The 17,330-nt window shown below is 34.1% G+C and overlaps 1 protein-coding gene across 3 annotated transcripts in view; it reads left to right on the forward strand.

The window, feature by feature from the left end:
• CLDN16 (claudin 16) overlaps positions 1-5,366 on the forward strand; it is a 122,774-nt gene extending 117,408 nt beyond the window's left edge. For all 3 annotated transcript variants that reach the window (XM_054553129.1, XM_054553128.1, XM_002814414.5), the window contains 2 exons: positions 1,510-1,701; positions 3,145-5,366. In XM_054553129.1, the coding sequence (XP_054409104.1) occupies positions 1,510-1,701; positions 3,145-3,278 (326 nt within the window). In that variant the 3' untranslated portion in view covers positions 3,279-5,366. The remainder of the gene's footprint in view (positions 1-1,509; positions 1,702-3,144) is intronic.
• Positions 5,367-17,330: the final 11,964 nt, after the last annotated feature.

The following is a 17,330-nucleotide window of genomic DNA, read 5'->3' on the forward strand; positions in this document are numbered from 1 at the left end:
CGGCTCACTGCAAGCTCCGCCTTCCGGGTTCACGCCATTCTCCTGTCTCAGCCTCCTGAGTAGCTGGGACTACAGGCGCCCGCCACCACGCCCGGCTACTTTTTGTATTTTTAGTAGAGACGGGGTTTCACCATGTTGGCCAGGATGGTCTCAATCTCTTGACCTCGTGATCCGCCTGCCTCGGCCTCCCAAAGGGCTGGGATTACAGGTGTGAGCCACCGTGCCCGGCCTGTCTGGTCCTTCTTAAAGTTCTTACATTAAACAATTAGGAGAAGAATACAGTTAAATAGTGATTTAAATAGATATCACAGACTCTCTAGGGAAAAAAATGTAAAATTTTTTGGAGACTACATATTTTATTTTATTTTTTTAGATTTCGGAAAGACAAATATTTATCTCATTAGACAATAAAACAACTCTGGAAAGTAATCTGAAGAGATTATTTGTGAACACATGCATCTAATTTAGCACAGAGTAGCAGAACTTTGAAACGAAGGAAAAGCAGGATCCAGTTATTTGGGTGTTGATGGGTGAGATCTTAACACTAACGTTGATACAGCTTCAGGATATCAGTAAGCATACAATTTACAAGCAAATAACTGAAAATCCAACTCAAGCAGACTTAGACAACATATAGATTACTGATTTCTTCTAATTGCCTTCTGCTAGGCATTGGGCATGTGGAGAGTACGTATTTTAAAAACACTTTTAATTCAGTGTTTTGTCCTCCAACTCACCACATTTCTTCATTGCATCTAGGCTTCGACATGCAATTTATACCTTTAAAATAACAGACTCTAGTGGCGTCATTTCAAACCAGTTAATTATCAGAGAGGCTAATCTGTGGAGATGTATTTAAAGGGAATAACATTTTTGTCCATTCTTATATGGTGTGGGGGTAATAGATAAAGATTTATTTGAAAATAAAAACATTTTTTACTTCAATTATTTGTGTTTGACCTCAAGACACTGAAATCAGTGACTTTAAAAACAGTTTTCACATGGGTGCTGATTATGTAGCTGGCATAGCTTCAAAAGGGGGTAGAGGGAGCATTAAATACTCATAATGACATTTACTCACAATTTAAAAATCAGCATGGAATGAACATATGCTCTATGTTGTTTGCGTTAGACTACATTCTTTTTCTGTTTTGTTTGGTTTTGTTTTAGTATTTTCCTTTATACAATACTAACATGGCATTGGAAAGACAGGAAAATCAAGGAAAACCATAACGATGAATTTCGATTTACACAAACAGATGAGCACTGCATTATTTCATTTTTGTGTTTTCTTTATGTATAAACTGAGATAAAATTTTAAAAAGATACAAGATGGAAGGCAAAAGGAAGAGACAGAAGAAGTGTCCAAAGTTTGGGTCGCCCATGAATCCATGTTACTGTTTTTACCTCTCTGAATCATGCCAGCCATTTTGGGTAGTAAGCAGGTATTTTTGGATTTAAATTCAGAAAATGTTCCCTATTATTTGTTGCATCCTCCCTTTCTTTCAGGTACCCCAGGAATCATTGGCTCTGTGTGGTATGCTGTTGATGTGTATGTGGAACGTTCTACTTTGGTTTTGCACAATATATTTCTTGGTATCCAATATAAATTTGGTTGGTCCTGTTGGCTTGGAATGGCTGGGTCTCTGGGTTGCTTTTTGGCTGGAGCTGTTCTCACCTGCTGCTTATATCTTTTTAAAGGTAAGAATAAAATAAAATAGCAAACTTCCTTGCCTCCACTATCATTTTTCCCAATCCAGTGGAAACAAATTTCAAAAGAAAAAAAATGCTATTTATTTGAATTCCTACCTATTACCATTAAAAATTCCAATTGTTCAAGGGCAACTGAATTGTAATACTCAAACATTATTACCCAGTTAGTTCTATATTAATTGAAAAATAAAATCCATAACTACAAGCATGTGCAATATTCAAATGTATAATAGTTATCTTGATGTATTACAATTGTACATATATACATATATACACATATGTACATACTGTATATATACCCTTGTATATATGTATACATAGTACATATGTATACACATTTACACATATGTATATGCATATATATGTATATGTATACAAGATGTATGTATACATATATGTATACATGTATGTATACACGATGTATGTATACATATATATGTATACACGATGTATGTATACATATATATGTATACACGATGTATGTATACATATATATGTATACAACATGTATGTATACATATATATGTATACGTATATGTATAATTGTAATACATCAAAATAACTATTATACATTTGAATATTGGACATAGTTGTAGTTGTGGTTTTTTCGATTAATATAACACTAACTTGGTAATTATGTTTGAGTATTATAATTCAGATGCCCTTGAACAATTGGAATTTTTGATGGTAACAGGTAGGAATACACACACGTATATGTATGTATACACACACACACATATGTATGTATACACACACGTATATGTATGTACACACACGTATATGTATGTACACACACGTATATGTATGTATATACACACGTATATGTATGTATATATACACACATGTATATGTATATTAGAATTATACATATATGTATATATGTATATATACAATTATACCTTTATAATTGTATGCATATATGTAGATATACATATAATTGTAATTCATTAAAATAACAATTATACATTTGAATATTGGACATGGTTGTAGTTGTGTATTTTCTATATATATGTATATATATTTTGATGTATTACCATTATATATGCATATATATCTTCATCCACTCAACTAAATGTATCTTTAGTGTTAAACTGAGAAGTGGACTAAGATCCACCCAAATATTTCTTTTTAAAGAATTTAACATGTTATGTTGGGTTTCTAAAAATACCACCTAAAAAACTAAGGGAATACCTCTTCTGATGAAGAAAAAAAAAATAACAGGAAATCTACTTGGCTGAATTTTAAACCTAAAAGAAACTTTCAGGATGAAAATCTTAAATTGTCTTCTAGGATTCTTCTCAGAGTTCCAAAATGATACCTTCTTTGAGTATCTATATTCTTGCTCCTTTTGAGGAAGAACATATAAAATGGTATTTTATAATTTTCCCAAGTTCACTGAGTTCTACTTATTTTTATATCTCTTTCAAACAGATGTTGGACCTGAGAGAAACTATCTTTATTCCGTGAGGAAAGCCTATTCAGCCACGGGTGTTTCCATGGCCAAGTCATACTCAGCCCCTCGCACAGAGACGGCCAAAATGTATGCTGTAGACACAAGGGTGTAAAATGCACATCTCAGTGTGTGTTTGCATATGATTTAATCAATCAATATGGTTACATTGAGAAAATAGTAAGTCAATCCAGGAACAGTTATTTAGAATTCATATCGAATTAAATTAATTGCTAGCTTAATCAAAATGTTTGATTCTCCTACACTTTTTCTTTCTATTGCTCTTATATTTTCCCCTCATTCTCTCTGCTAACCTTCCACCTTATGCACACACTTTCCCTATATTTTAAGATAAGTCTGCTAGGATGTAGAAATGTTTGTTTGTAATTTCTATATAGCTATTAGAGATTATGACATAGTAATATTAAAATGAAATGATACTTAAACAGAAAGCAATTTCAAAAGAGGCCAGGGACCCTAATCTTTGAAGAGATGAACAAATTTACTTTTCTCCCTGGATTTTGGTTCACTTTTTGTACTTTTAACAAGTGGGTGAATTATTTGATAATTTTGAGGAAGATTATTCTTTTAAATTCAAACTAGTATATCAATGCCTACCATCTCTGATTGTATTAAAACAGAAAAAGGAAATAACAACTTCGTATACCAGCCACTGGTGAGAGTTAAAGACAAGAGCTGTCCCCCGCCCCCAAATGTCAAAGGCAAATGCTAAAATGATACTGGAGCTCGTGGTGACTTTCTACCTCACTAACAACATAAGGGATCTGTATATTATTTCACCACTATTCTAGCTTTGCTGATATATTGCCAAATGATTAGACTACAGAATAGCTCAACCGGAGAATTTACTCGTTTATGGATTAAACATCCAAATACTATTGTAATGTACTATGTTAGAATTCACCAATTCAAGTGCCCACACACCACTGAATCATCAGCACCAAGCAATATATTAAACATATGGCCAAATTCAACAAATATATTTTGATATAAATAAATAAAGGTTCACAACTTTACTAAAAAAATCAATGTTGCTTCTGGGCACGGTAGCTCGCGTCTGTAATCCCCGCACTTCAGGAGGCCAAGGCGGGTGGATCACGAGGTCAAGAGACCGAGACCATCCTGGCTAACATGGTGAAACCCCGTCTCTACTAAAAATACAAAAATTAGCCGGGCGTGGTGGCAGCGCCTGTAATCCAGCTACTCGGGAGGCTGAGGCAGGAGAATCGTTTGAACCCAGGAGGTGGAGGTTGCAGTGAGTGGAGATCGCACCATTGCACTCCAGCCTGGCAACAGAGTGAGACTCCATCTCAAAAAACAAAAATAAATAAGTAAATAAATAAATATTCCTCATTAAATGTGGATTTGGGGGAAAATATAGAATTACGTATACATTTAAAGAAGTCGCTAATGACATTTCATTCATATTCATAATGTAACCATCTTGAATTTTTTTAATTGTAGCGTTTTTAAAAATGTTTGTAAAATTTAATTTCCAGTCTTCTAATTACTTGTCATTCACATTAATAACATTAGTACCTTTACGGTACCCTTGCAGTACCTGAAAAGAATATCAACTCACCCAGAAATTAGTTCTTTGAAAAAAAAGAAATTAAGTTGTAAATTTCTAAAGACCTTGAAATAAGTGTTTCAAATTTAAAGAACAAAGAATGATGTGAAAATGAGATTATGATTCCTACTACGTGAATTAACGTTTCCAGATTGCTGTTTATTACTTCCCACAGTATCTTTAACAGTATTCTCTGCAGCAGTTCCAATCTAGTTGAAGAATTAACAGCAATTGATTTAACTGTCTCATTTTTATTAACTGTGTAATTGACATTAAAAATATTTGTAAATCATACTCACTAGTTATTTGATCATTATTCTATGCATTCTCAAATTAATTTTGTGTTGTTCCCCTCAATATTTGTTTTTAACATTTATTCCCATTTTTACTTTATACTCTATTATCTGTCGTGTTTTATATATTCCTATAAGTCTCTTGAAATCCTTTTGGGGAAAGGCAGGACAAAAATAATTAGTTAATTAGATTTTAAAAATGTAATTTTTTCATTTTAAATATTTCGTTTGTATAAGAAAATATTTCAGAGAACCATGATGATAATTGATATGTGTGACTGTTTTGAATTTTTTCTCAATTAAAACATTTTGTATGTAATGGGAGGAATGTCAAGATTTGTTTTTTTAGTTTATTTGAAACATTCATTCCTAATTCATTGTAATTTAATGACGCTTCCCAAAATAAAGCATAAAGAAGACTATGCTTTGTATGGCAACTAGTGAACAACAAAACAAATATTAAACGATGAAGCTGTAATAATTGACAGGTTGTGATGTAACACGGCAAGAAAGAAAAAAAAGTGATATAATCCAAAATCATATACAGGTAAGATTATTAGATTGAAACATTAAAATAGCTCATGAAATACTGGGTACTACTATTTAGGCATGGCTACTAATTGCAATACAAGAAAAGAAAAAATTTTTAAAATTGGGCAATGCTATTTATCCACCCCTTCATTAACTACTTACTTTCTAAGATCAAATTTTTAAATTAAAATTACCTTTCATTATTATAAAATCTGTATATGTGCATTGTAAAATCTTTGTGTAAAAAACACAACGACTCAAAAATATATCTTATTTAAACACCAAGGCAACATTATCACCATATTCTCTCTACCTGGGACATCATTACTCCTAAAACTTTATTGAATCTCTACACAGCCTCCCACATATTCTCCATTTATGCACATTCCCATAAAGACACATTCATATAAATATGTATCTCTTTTTGAAGAGATCATTTCATATGTTGCTTTATATTTACTTTTTTTCTTATTTAACTACCTCTGATTTACGGCAGCAATACATTTCACATCTAATACCTAGACTACGTTTAAATTTCTTCAAACATTTAAAAACATTCTACACAGCTACTTTGTCAAAACAAGGATCTGCCTTTCATTTTGTTATGTTCCTTAAGTCTCTCTTAATCAAGTTACATTGTTTTTCCCACTGATCTCGACTTGCTAAAACAGCAGGACCACTGTTTTAACTTTACACTTTGTTCCACCTTCTGGATTTGTCTGGGAATGTCATTTAGCTTAATTTCTCAATGCCTTATATTTTCAGTAATTGAAGTTTAAATCTAAAGACCAGATGGAATCAAGCTAAATAGTTTGTAGAATACAACATAGATGATGTGACAGCATACCTGGAGATCTAACACATGGTTGATTTACTCTTAGTTTAAATGCTAAAATTGTTCACTGGATTAGAAAGTTGGTGAGCTTACCCCTCAATTTTTCTGTGCGTGTGTGTATGTATATATACACACACACAGAGAATATATATACATATATATGGAATATATATAAATGGATATATATATAATATATGGATATATAATATATGGATTTAATATGGATTAATGGGTGGAGTTTATATATCCAGGGTAGCATTGAGTGTCTGCAGCTTTTCCAGGCACTTGGGTGCAAGCTGTCAGTGGATCTACCATTTCAAATGGCAGTATTTTATATATTCATATATTAATCCATAGTAAAGAAATACATATATATATATTTCATTAATAAAAACAAGTAATCAATGTAGTGTTATTGTGAAACTATGGGAATACCATATTCCTCATCAACCATATACATGATAGTTTTAACAATTGATAATTCTTATCTGAGCTAATGCTTTCATAAAGATTTGTAGAAAGAGAACTTTCTAATTCTATTGCATCTGCATCTTTCATAGAAATTCTTCTGTAAAATAAGCCTTTGCCCCTTCATTGGAGTCTAAGTTAGCCTGAAAGGATAGGATGAATATTCAGTTCTTTCCCTCTATTCGCCAATTTACTAATACAAACTAAGGAGCTTGTTTGTTAGTGATATGATATATAATTTATTTTCCAAATTGGTACACTTTTGAGAACAAAAGTGAGTGCCGTTAATCATGAAGTCAGAAAGCAAGGCCATATGGTCTCTCTCTTAAAGAGTTATGTGTACAATTTTTTAGTAGTTTTCCGTTTCTGACTATTAGAGAATTACAGATTTTCTTTAATTCAATGTTTAATCCACTCTAATCATTATTGTTTTGATACTCAAATTATTAAATTTTTGATCAATAGAGACTGCTTAAGCTAGCTCCTATATATTCTTGACACAGGCCTATTAATATTTTTTTCAGTAATCTTAATGTTGAAGTATATGTAGAAAATTACAAGTTTATAGCTAGATAGATTCTAACAATGTGAATATACCTATACAATCAATATTATGTTAAGAAATAGTGTTGCAGCTTTTGTAGTTCGGTGAGCAGGAGGGAATGGCACCCAGTAGCTTTTTTTCTCCCCCATTGCTTGGCAAGCAGGAAGGAGGGTTACTGTGTTAGAGGATTCCTCCAGTGCTGCTTCTCCAGCTTGAAATCTCTGGCTGCCATGAAATCTCTGCCTGGGGCTGTGCTCCAGCCTGCCAAGCTCACTCTGTCCACTTGGCTCAGCAGACTGAACTCAGCTCATGCCCTGGCCCAGATCCCACACCCATAATAGGGTCTGCACTCAGCCTGTGGCTGGACCAGGCATGCCACAAGCAGCTTCCACATTGGGCATTGGTGTCTAGACAAGGGGAATGTGGTGGCAGCTGAAAACCTGGAGATGCCAACAACTGTGGAGCCCCAAGGAGTGTTAAAGCTCTTGCACAGGGCATCCTGAGATCTGAGTATCAAGAAATATTACACTTCTCTCTTGTTCCTGCCACACACAGCTTGGCGAGTTCCAGGTTCTTGTCCTGTGACCAAAAAGAATAAGGCACACAGACACTGGATAGTGAGTAGGGCAAAAAAGAATTTTATTGAGTGACAGAGAAAAGCTCTCAGAGGAGAGGGGACCCAAGAACAGGTAGCTCTTTTTTGAGAGGGGGCCTGAAGGTGGGTAGGCCTCTGTGAGACCGAGTCCGGGGTTTTTATGGGCTTTGAATGGGGGAGTGCATGCTGATTGGTCCATAGGTGAATTGGGAAGAGCACCAATTGATTGATTAAAAGACATCAAGGAAGTTCTCACTCCCATCATGGACTCTACCCATAACTCACAGCTCAGTTTTCAGGCTTTAAACTGCCTTTGGCTTGAAGGTCAGTTTTCACCAGGGACCTGTCCGTGTCTGCCTAGGAATTTGTATGTCTCCTGTCACTATCAATAGATGATCACTACCAACTGTCCCCCACAACACCGCTGTGCAAGAAGTTCTGGACCCAGCCATTATTCTCACAATCTGGTGGGTAATCCCTATCCTGATTTCAAACACTATAGATTAGTTATTTTCTGTTTCTGAACTATTATGTATTTAACTCTTTGTCTGGCTTCTTTCACTTACTATTATGTTGTGACGGTCAACATTCCTTCATATTGTTGTATATGATTTAGTTTGTTTATCTTCATTGCTGTAGAATATTATCTTGCATAAATATAACACAAATGTTTAATCCATTTTATGGGAGATGAATATTTAATTTGTTCCCAATTTTGGCAATTGCAAATAGTGCGGCTATGAGCACTGTTGGACACAATTTTGAGAGACATATGTACTCCTTTGTCTTAGAAATATACACAGGATGAGGATTGCTCCATCACAGGTTGTATTAGTCTGTTCTCAACTGCTATAAAGAACTGCCCAAGACTGGGTAATTTATAAAGGAAAGATATTTAATTGACTCACAGTTCTGCATGGCTTGGGAAACCTCAATAACTTACAATCATGGTGGAAGGGAAAGCAGGCACATCTTACATGGCAGCTGGTGAGAGAGAGCAAGTATTTGAAGGAGGAACTGTCAAAGGCTTATAAAACCATCAGATCTCATGAGAACTCACTATCACAAGAACAGCATAAGGAAATCTGCCTCCATGATTCAATCACTTCCCATTCTCAACATGTGGAGAATACAGATCACTTCCTTGACACATGGAGATTACAATTTGAGATGATATTTGGGTGGGGAAGCAGAATCAAACCATATCATTGCACTCCTGGTCCCTCCCAAATCTCATGTCGTTCACATTCAAAACCAATCATGCCTCCCCAACAGTCCCCCCAAAGACTTAACTCACTTCAGCACTAATCTAAAAGTATAAGTCCAAAGTTTCATCTGAGACAAGGCAAGTCCCTTCCACTTAGAAGCCTGTAAAATCAAAAGCAAGTTAGTTACTTCCAAGATAAAATGGGGTTAGAGACATTGGATAAATGCTCTTATTCAAAATGGGAGAAATTGACCAAAACAAAGGGGCCACAGGCCCCATGCAAGTCCAAAACCCAGTGGGGCAATCATTAAATTTTAGAGCCCCAAAAATGATCCTTTTTACTCCATGTCTCACATCCAAGTCATGCTGATGCAAAAACTGGGCTCCCATGGCCTTGGGCAGCTCTGCTTCTTTGGCTTTGCAGGGTACAGCCTGCCTCCTGGCTGCTTTCATGGGCTAGCATTGAGTGTCTGCAGCTTTTCCAGGTACATGGTGCAAGCTGTCAGTGGATCTACCATTCTGGGGTCTGGAAGACATTGGCTGTCTTCTCACAGCTCCACTAGGCAGTGCCACAGTGGGCATCTGTGTGCGGGCTCCAACCCCACATTTCCCTTCCATGCTTCCCTAGCAGAGATTCTCCAGGAAGTCTCTACCCCTGCAGCAGACTTCTGCCTGGACATCCAGGCATTTCCATACATCCTCTGAACTCTAGGTGGAGGTTCTCAAACCTTAATTCTTGAATTCTGTGCACTCGCAGGCCCAACACCATGTGGAAGCTGCCAAGGACTGGCAGCTTCTAAAACTATGGCCTGAGCTGTTCCTTGGCCCCTTGTAGTGCCAACTGGAGCTGCAGCTGCTGGGACGCAGGACACCAAATCCCAAGGCTACACAAAGCAGCAGAGCCAGGGGCCTGTCCCACGAAACCATTTTTTCCTCCTAGGCTTCCAGGCCTGTGATGGGAGGGGCTGCCTCAAAGGTCTCTGATATGCCCTGGAGATATTTTCCCAATTGTCTTGGCTATTAATGTTTGGCTTCCTATTACTTAGGCTAATTTCTACAGCCAGCTTGAATTTCTCCGCACAAAATGGGTTTTTCTTTTCTATCACATCGTCAGGCTACAAATTTTCCAAACTTTTATGCTCTACTTCCCTTTTAAACATAAGATCCAATTTCAGATAATCTCTTTCAAGTTCAAAGTTCCAAAGATATCTAGGGCAGAGGCAAAATGCCGCCAGGCTCTTTGCTAAAGCATAGCAAGAGTAATCTTCATTCCAGCTCCTACTAAGTTCCTCATCTCCACTTGAGATCACCTCAGCTTGAACTTCATTGTCCACATCACTATCAGCATTTTAGTCCAAACCATTCAACAAGTCTCTAGGAGGTTCCAAACTTTCCCACATCTTCCTGTCTTCTTCTGAGCCCTCCAAACTGTTCCAACCTCTGCTTGTTACCCCATTCCAAAGTCACTTCCACATTTTCTGTATCTTTATAGCAGTATCCCACTACCTTGATACAAATTAACTATATTAGTTCATTCTCACACTGCTATAAAGAACTTCCCAAGAATGACTAATTTATAAAGAAAAGAGTTTAATTGACTCACAGTTCTGAATTGCTGGAGACTCCTTGGGAAACTTACAATCATGGCAGAATGGGAAGCAGGCACATTTTACATGGTGGCCAGCAAGACAGCATGAGTGTTTGAAGGAGGAACTGTCAAACACTTATAAAACCATCAGATCTCATGAGAACTTGCTCTCTATTATGAGAGCAGCATGAGGGAAACTGTCCTCATGATCCAATCATGTCCCTCCCTTAACACTTGGGGATTACAGGTCCCCCCCCTCAACACATGGGGTTTACAGTTTGAGATGAGATTTGTGTGGGGACACAGAGCCAAACCATATAATGGTATAGAAATGTTCATATATAGTGGATATTACCAAACAATTTTACAAAGCATTTGTACCAATTTACCCTTGCACAGCAATATATGAGAGTTCAATTCTACACATATTTGCCCAACACCTAGTATAATCTATCTTTTTTTCTCATTTTAGCCATTCTAGTGTGTATATGTACTGATATCCACAAATAAAAATTTGTAGCTTTAGCTTTCATCCTTCTGATAAGTAATGAAGTCCTGTACATATTAATATGTTTATTGTCTATTTGGATATCATATTTATTTAATTTCATGTTCAATTTCTTTTCCAATTTTTCTATTGTATGTATTTTTCTTATTTATTTGTAGATAATCTTTATATACCTTTGACGTGAGTTGTTTATCAGAGATACATATTGCAAATATCTTCTAGCTTATGTGTCACATTCTTATTTTATTAATGATATTTTCTGATAAAGAGAAGTTATTTTTAATGTAGTTCAGTTTATTGTTTTCTTCCTTTATGGCTGTCAGATTTTGTGCCCTGATAAAAAATCTTTACCTACCAAAAATCATGATAATTTTTTTTGTTTTCTTCTAAATTATGTGTTTTAATATTTACTTGTATTTTATTTTGTGCAAACCTTATTCAATTATAACATACCCACAGAAAAGTACATGAATCATAAGTGTATAATTTGATGAATTTTTCACACTGAAAACACTGTTAGCATCAAGATCAAGAAATAATATTATACCAGAACTCCAGAAGTTATTTATTATACACTCCCTACATGAGTCCTCTTCAGCTTGCATAGTCTCAGTTAACTGACTCAAGTTTAAAAATTCCTTTAAGAAAAAGATCTGAGTAAAAGTTATTTCCTTACAAGGAAACTGAATAGTACTATTCAGCTTTCTAATTATGTTTTTCATCATATAATTTTATTTTATTATTATTATTATTACTTTTGATACAGAGTCTCACTCTGTCACCAGGCTGGAGTGCAGTGGTATGATCTTGGCTCACTGCAACTTCTGCCTCTCAGGTTTAAGCTATTATCCTGCCTCAGCCTCCTGAGTAGCTGAGATTACAGGCATGCGCTACCACGCCCAGCTAATTTTTGTATTTTTAGTAGAGATGGGGTTTCACCATGTTGGCCAGGATGGCCTCGATCTCTTGACCTCATGATCCACCCTCCTCGGCCTCCCAACGTGCTGGGATTACAGGTGTGAGCCACCACACCCAGCCAATTTTCTTGTTTATAGTACTGCAAACTTTAAACTTATTAAATATATTGAAATTAAAACATAATGATCAATATTAGCTTACATATAGACATATTACCAAAAATAAATGATTGACTATACATGCACATCCAAAGGTACACACACACACACACACACACACACACACACACACACACGATCCTTATTGGGATTAAAATCAAGTAGTCTATTTAGACTATAAAGTCAAGGAGTATTTCTTTGATTTCCTCTAAACATAGGTTTTATTTTATGAATGCTTGAGATGTCATAAAGGCTCAAAACTTAATTTGTTTGAAAGCATGACCAACTGTTTCTTTTTAAGCACAGTAGAAATCTCACCACTTACTCACTTTAGAAATTGACTTGCTGCTCAATTTAAATACGAATCTAAATATTTTTGAAGAAATGTATTTTAAGAAATAAAATGAACAATTGCCATAGCCATCATTTTATTTGCCAATAAAAGTGTCATTAAAAAACAACTTACACATTCCTCCTATAAGAAGATGTATTGGCTTTAACATACTTCTTATAAAAGTAGTTTATTTAGCATTTTTTTTTTCACAGAAAACTCATCTGGGGTCCTGAAAAAGTAGTTTTGATTTGACAATTACTCCAACCAGTAAATGTTAACTAACTTCTTTTCAGTGCCTTTTATTGAAAATCAGATACTATATAAAAATATAAAATATGGAAAGAAATAAAGAAGATGATGATAAAGAAATTCTAGAAAATTTTTAAAATTGCAAATCATGCTTAAAACAGTATAGAAAGAAGAGAATTTTATCTAGATTATTGCTGTATTTACAAAGCAGTCTTCTATAGTGACATTTACTGGTTTAATTATTCAAATCAATTTACTTTCATTTAAATCTAACTTTAGAAAGAGGTAAATACAGAAATGGAACTCTAATTGCCACAGAGTGTCTTAGCTAATTCTTCACAGAACTAGAAATTTATACACACATGCTGTGACATTAATGCATATAGTTATTTTCTTTCAAAACTTTTTAAACATAAAAGAAAAAACTTAAAACTATGAGAGAATCACTATATTAGTGATTTAGATGTATATAATAATACCGATTTAGCCCTAGGACAAGTTTTTGAGGTCACGTTTAACTATTTCTTTCTAGAAAGGTGCTTGCTTTCAATTATTTTTATAATAACATAATAAAAATATAGAGGCTTTAAAATAATGGTATCATATGCAATAATGCTATGTCTAAGTGTATAAGAATCTATACACAATAAATACTATTCAGCCATAAAAAAGGAAATTCTGTCATTTATGACAATATGGATGAACCTGGAGGACATTACATTAAGTGAAATAAGCCGGACACAGAAAGACACATACCTCATGGTCTCTCTTACGTGGAGTCTAAAATCATGCACTTTGGGAGGCCGAGGAGGGCAGATCACCTGAGGTCAGGAGTTCGAGACCAGCCTGACCAACACGGAGTAACCCCATCTCTACTAAAAATAAAACAATTACCCGGGGATGGTGACACATACCTGTAATTCCAGGTACTTGGGAGGCTGAGGCAGGAGAATCACTTAAACCTGGAAGGCAGAGGTGGCAGTGAGCCGAGATCGCCCCACTGCACTCCAGTCTGGGCAATAAGAGTGAAACTCCATCTAAAAAAAAAAAAAAAAATTAAAAAACACACAAAAAATAGAGAGTGGAGTGGTTGTCACCAGAGCCTGGATCCTTGGTTAGTTGGAAGAGAGGTAGGGGATATTGGTCAAATGATGCATAATTACATTTATATAGAAAGAATAAATTTAAGACATCTACTGTATAGCAAGGTGAGTAAATTATTCATTGATATTTGTTCTATATGACCTTCTTCTTTTTAATAGCTACATAGTTCATTGTACCAATGTACCAATATTTGTCTAAAATGTCCCTTTAAGCATCATCACTATTGATAGATTTTGCTACTATAAACAATGTTGCAATGAATATACTTTTAGAAACATCTTTGCCTTCCTATAGCATTATAGCTGTAGAATTAATATCTAACTGTATCTGAAAGTAGAAATGTTGACAGCATGTTAATATCCATCAAAATTTTAGATACACCTAGCCAAATTGGCCTATAAAAAAGGCTGCACTATGTTATGCATCCACTAACACTGTATAAAAGTGCTTGCTTCCCCATACTCTTGCCAAAACAAGATATTAACCATCTTTAATATTGCCAATCTTATGGATAAACAATAGTATTATATTGCTATTTTCATATGCATTTATTTAATTAGATTGAGCACAATGGAGCCAATTGAGCAACTTTTTCTATTTTCACTAATTGTTTGGACGTGTATTTCTGAAAATGGGGAATTATAAAGATATTATTCTTGTTCCTTGTTCATCCTATGTTGTGTCTCCAATTTGGTAGCATATATTAATGCATTTCTCAAAGGGTGACATACTTACTACAAATGGCATTTGAAACATATTTAGGTAGTACATGGAATATTTTTATTTTATAGCTATTATTAATATTTATGTGGACTTGGAAAAAAGTCACTTTTCTGTTTGTAATATAATTTAAAGATTCAATTTAAAAAACATTTCAGTTTGAAACTAATTTGGCTTTAAAATATATTAAATAAAATAAGTAGAAATGCTTTTCAGCCTGTATGTGAGTAACTGAATTTTGGTACATACTGGGTTAATCCATGTATTATTCTCACCATTAAATATACTCTAAGCAAGAGGAAAGATAGTTTATTAAGTTTCATTGCTTATGCAAAGCATAGCCACAATAGTATCAGAGTTAGCAAGCAGAAATAGAATAGTATAGTATCAGAGTCAGCAAATATGAATTGATATATGTTTACATTCAATGTATAGGCTTTATCCACAACCAAAAAAAAAGAAAGTAAAAATATTTGTTTATTTAAAACATCTTAGAAGTCATATAATTCCACTCATAAGAACTTCATTATAGTTATATAATAAAGACTTTATCAACATAGCCACAATACAGTATCACATTCAACAAGATTAACAATTAACAATTCCTTAATATGAATTTTCTCAATGTTTATTTTGTTGCAGTAGTCTGTAAGATATCCATTTCAATTGGATCCAAAATTCAACAATGAAAATGGTTCACAATTTGGGGTTGATGTCATGCTTAAGTACTGTAATTTTAATTTCTGTAGCTTTTATTTGCATCAGGGCTTGAGAGATTTTTGAAAGATGTGAAATACTATAAGATTTCTTTTGCAGAAATTAGACTGCCTTCACAAAACCGGCAGGTTAAATATGCGTTGATGATAATTGGGGGAAAAAACAAAATTGGAGTTGAAAAGAAAAATAGAAGCAAAAATCAAGTAAAGGGGATGCTTTTGTAAGGAAGATTTTATATTTAATAAAGTACAGATAAAGTGAGACAAAGCAAAGTAACCTTGACCCCTTTAATTGTCATCCTAAGTCAGCTAGAAAAAACAGAAGGAAAATAGTTGTTAAAATCATCAAATTTTTCTGCTGTTTTCTAAATTAGGTTATTGTGTGCAAAGTTAAGCCCGTGTAACTAAGCAAATTGGGAAAAGGAATTGAGGAATCCCTTAGTTTCAAATGGTAGTTTTCCTTTTTCTAAATTAAAATAAATATTATACCGTGTTTTTTTTAAAAAGCTATTGAATGGGAAGTATTGATTAGAGGAGGGTGTTAGAGAGGATCTCTATAGGAGAAAGGGAAATCTTCAAATTTTGTAAATAGGAACCATATAAGTTAATTTAGTTAATATAGCAGAAACTGAAGCAGTCAATAAACCTTGCTAAAAGCAGAAAAAATAAAGATGGAAGAAATTTTGCATTATTGGAGATACTTAACATTCCAGCAATTCTTTGCCACTGTTAAGAGATCGGCATTACATCTCTTACTCCAACTCTCTTCATACAGCATCAATATGGTTTTTGACCATGTCACAGGTGGCAAAGCAGTCCATAGAATATTAGATAAGCATGCAATTGTCCACTGCTTATTTCTAATAAATATCTAGGCTTTTAAAAAATTATTTTGCACCTCTCAATACTCTTCAAAACAAGATAATAGCTCTAGCCCTTCTAAATGTAGAAGACAGTAGTACCCAAGACTCTTCTAACATTGTAAGTTTACCTAGATGTAGGGATATAAAAGAGAGAATAATCTAAATTGATATTACTTCATTTTGTATGGCTAGTTTTTCCATCTTATGGAAAAAAGTTGGCTATTTATTAAAAGTAAAGGGACACATTATTACATTAATTATTAGAAAAAGGTAACTCATATTACTTTTGCTTATTATGTCCCAAAACAGATTTTCCAAAAAGGAAACCCTCCTAAACAAACATAATAGTAAAATTCAGCAACCTGCATTCATCAACAGTGTCAGTAATTCTGAGCAATGCCATTTTTATCTTAATAATATAAAAATCTAGCATTTTGATTGATACAGATTATTTTCTTCAGGAGTTAGATCACAGGCATTAATTGGCATAATTTCAGAGAATAAATAACTATTTTCCAAATGCACAAATACAAATTTCATTTTGTTTATTATCAACCTATTCCATTTTGTAAAGCAGGCATTACTTTTATTTCATTTTCAGAGAACTACAGCTAGTACTGTGAAAACCAAAAATGGTACTTTTTATCGCATCTAATATTAAACATTCAAAAATGCCTGCATAGGATTATTTTGTACAAAATCACAAAGCAAAATGAATTTGAAAGTAAAAGATTCTCTTGGAATGTATAGCCTATTTCTTTTCTTCTTCTTCTTTTTTTTAAATCACTCTCAACAGAGTGGTTTTATAGCCAACACATTTTCTTTTTTTTTTTTATTTGAAATTTATTTATTTATTTATTTATTTATTTTTTCTTTTATTATTATTATTATTAATATTATTATTATACTTTAGGTTTTATGGTACATGTGCCCAATGTGCAGGTA

Source organism: Pongo abelii, chromosome 2 (assembly GCF_028885655.2).
Source record: "Pongo abelii isolate AG06213 chromosome 2, NHGRI_mPonAbe1-v2.0_pri, whole genome shotgun sequence".
In the NCBI taxonomy this organism is placed as follows: domain Eukaryota; kingdom Metazoa; phylum Chordata; class Mammalia; order Primates; family Hominidae; genus Pongo; species Pongo abelii.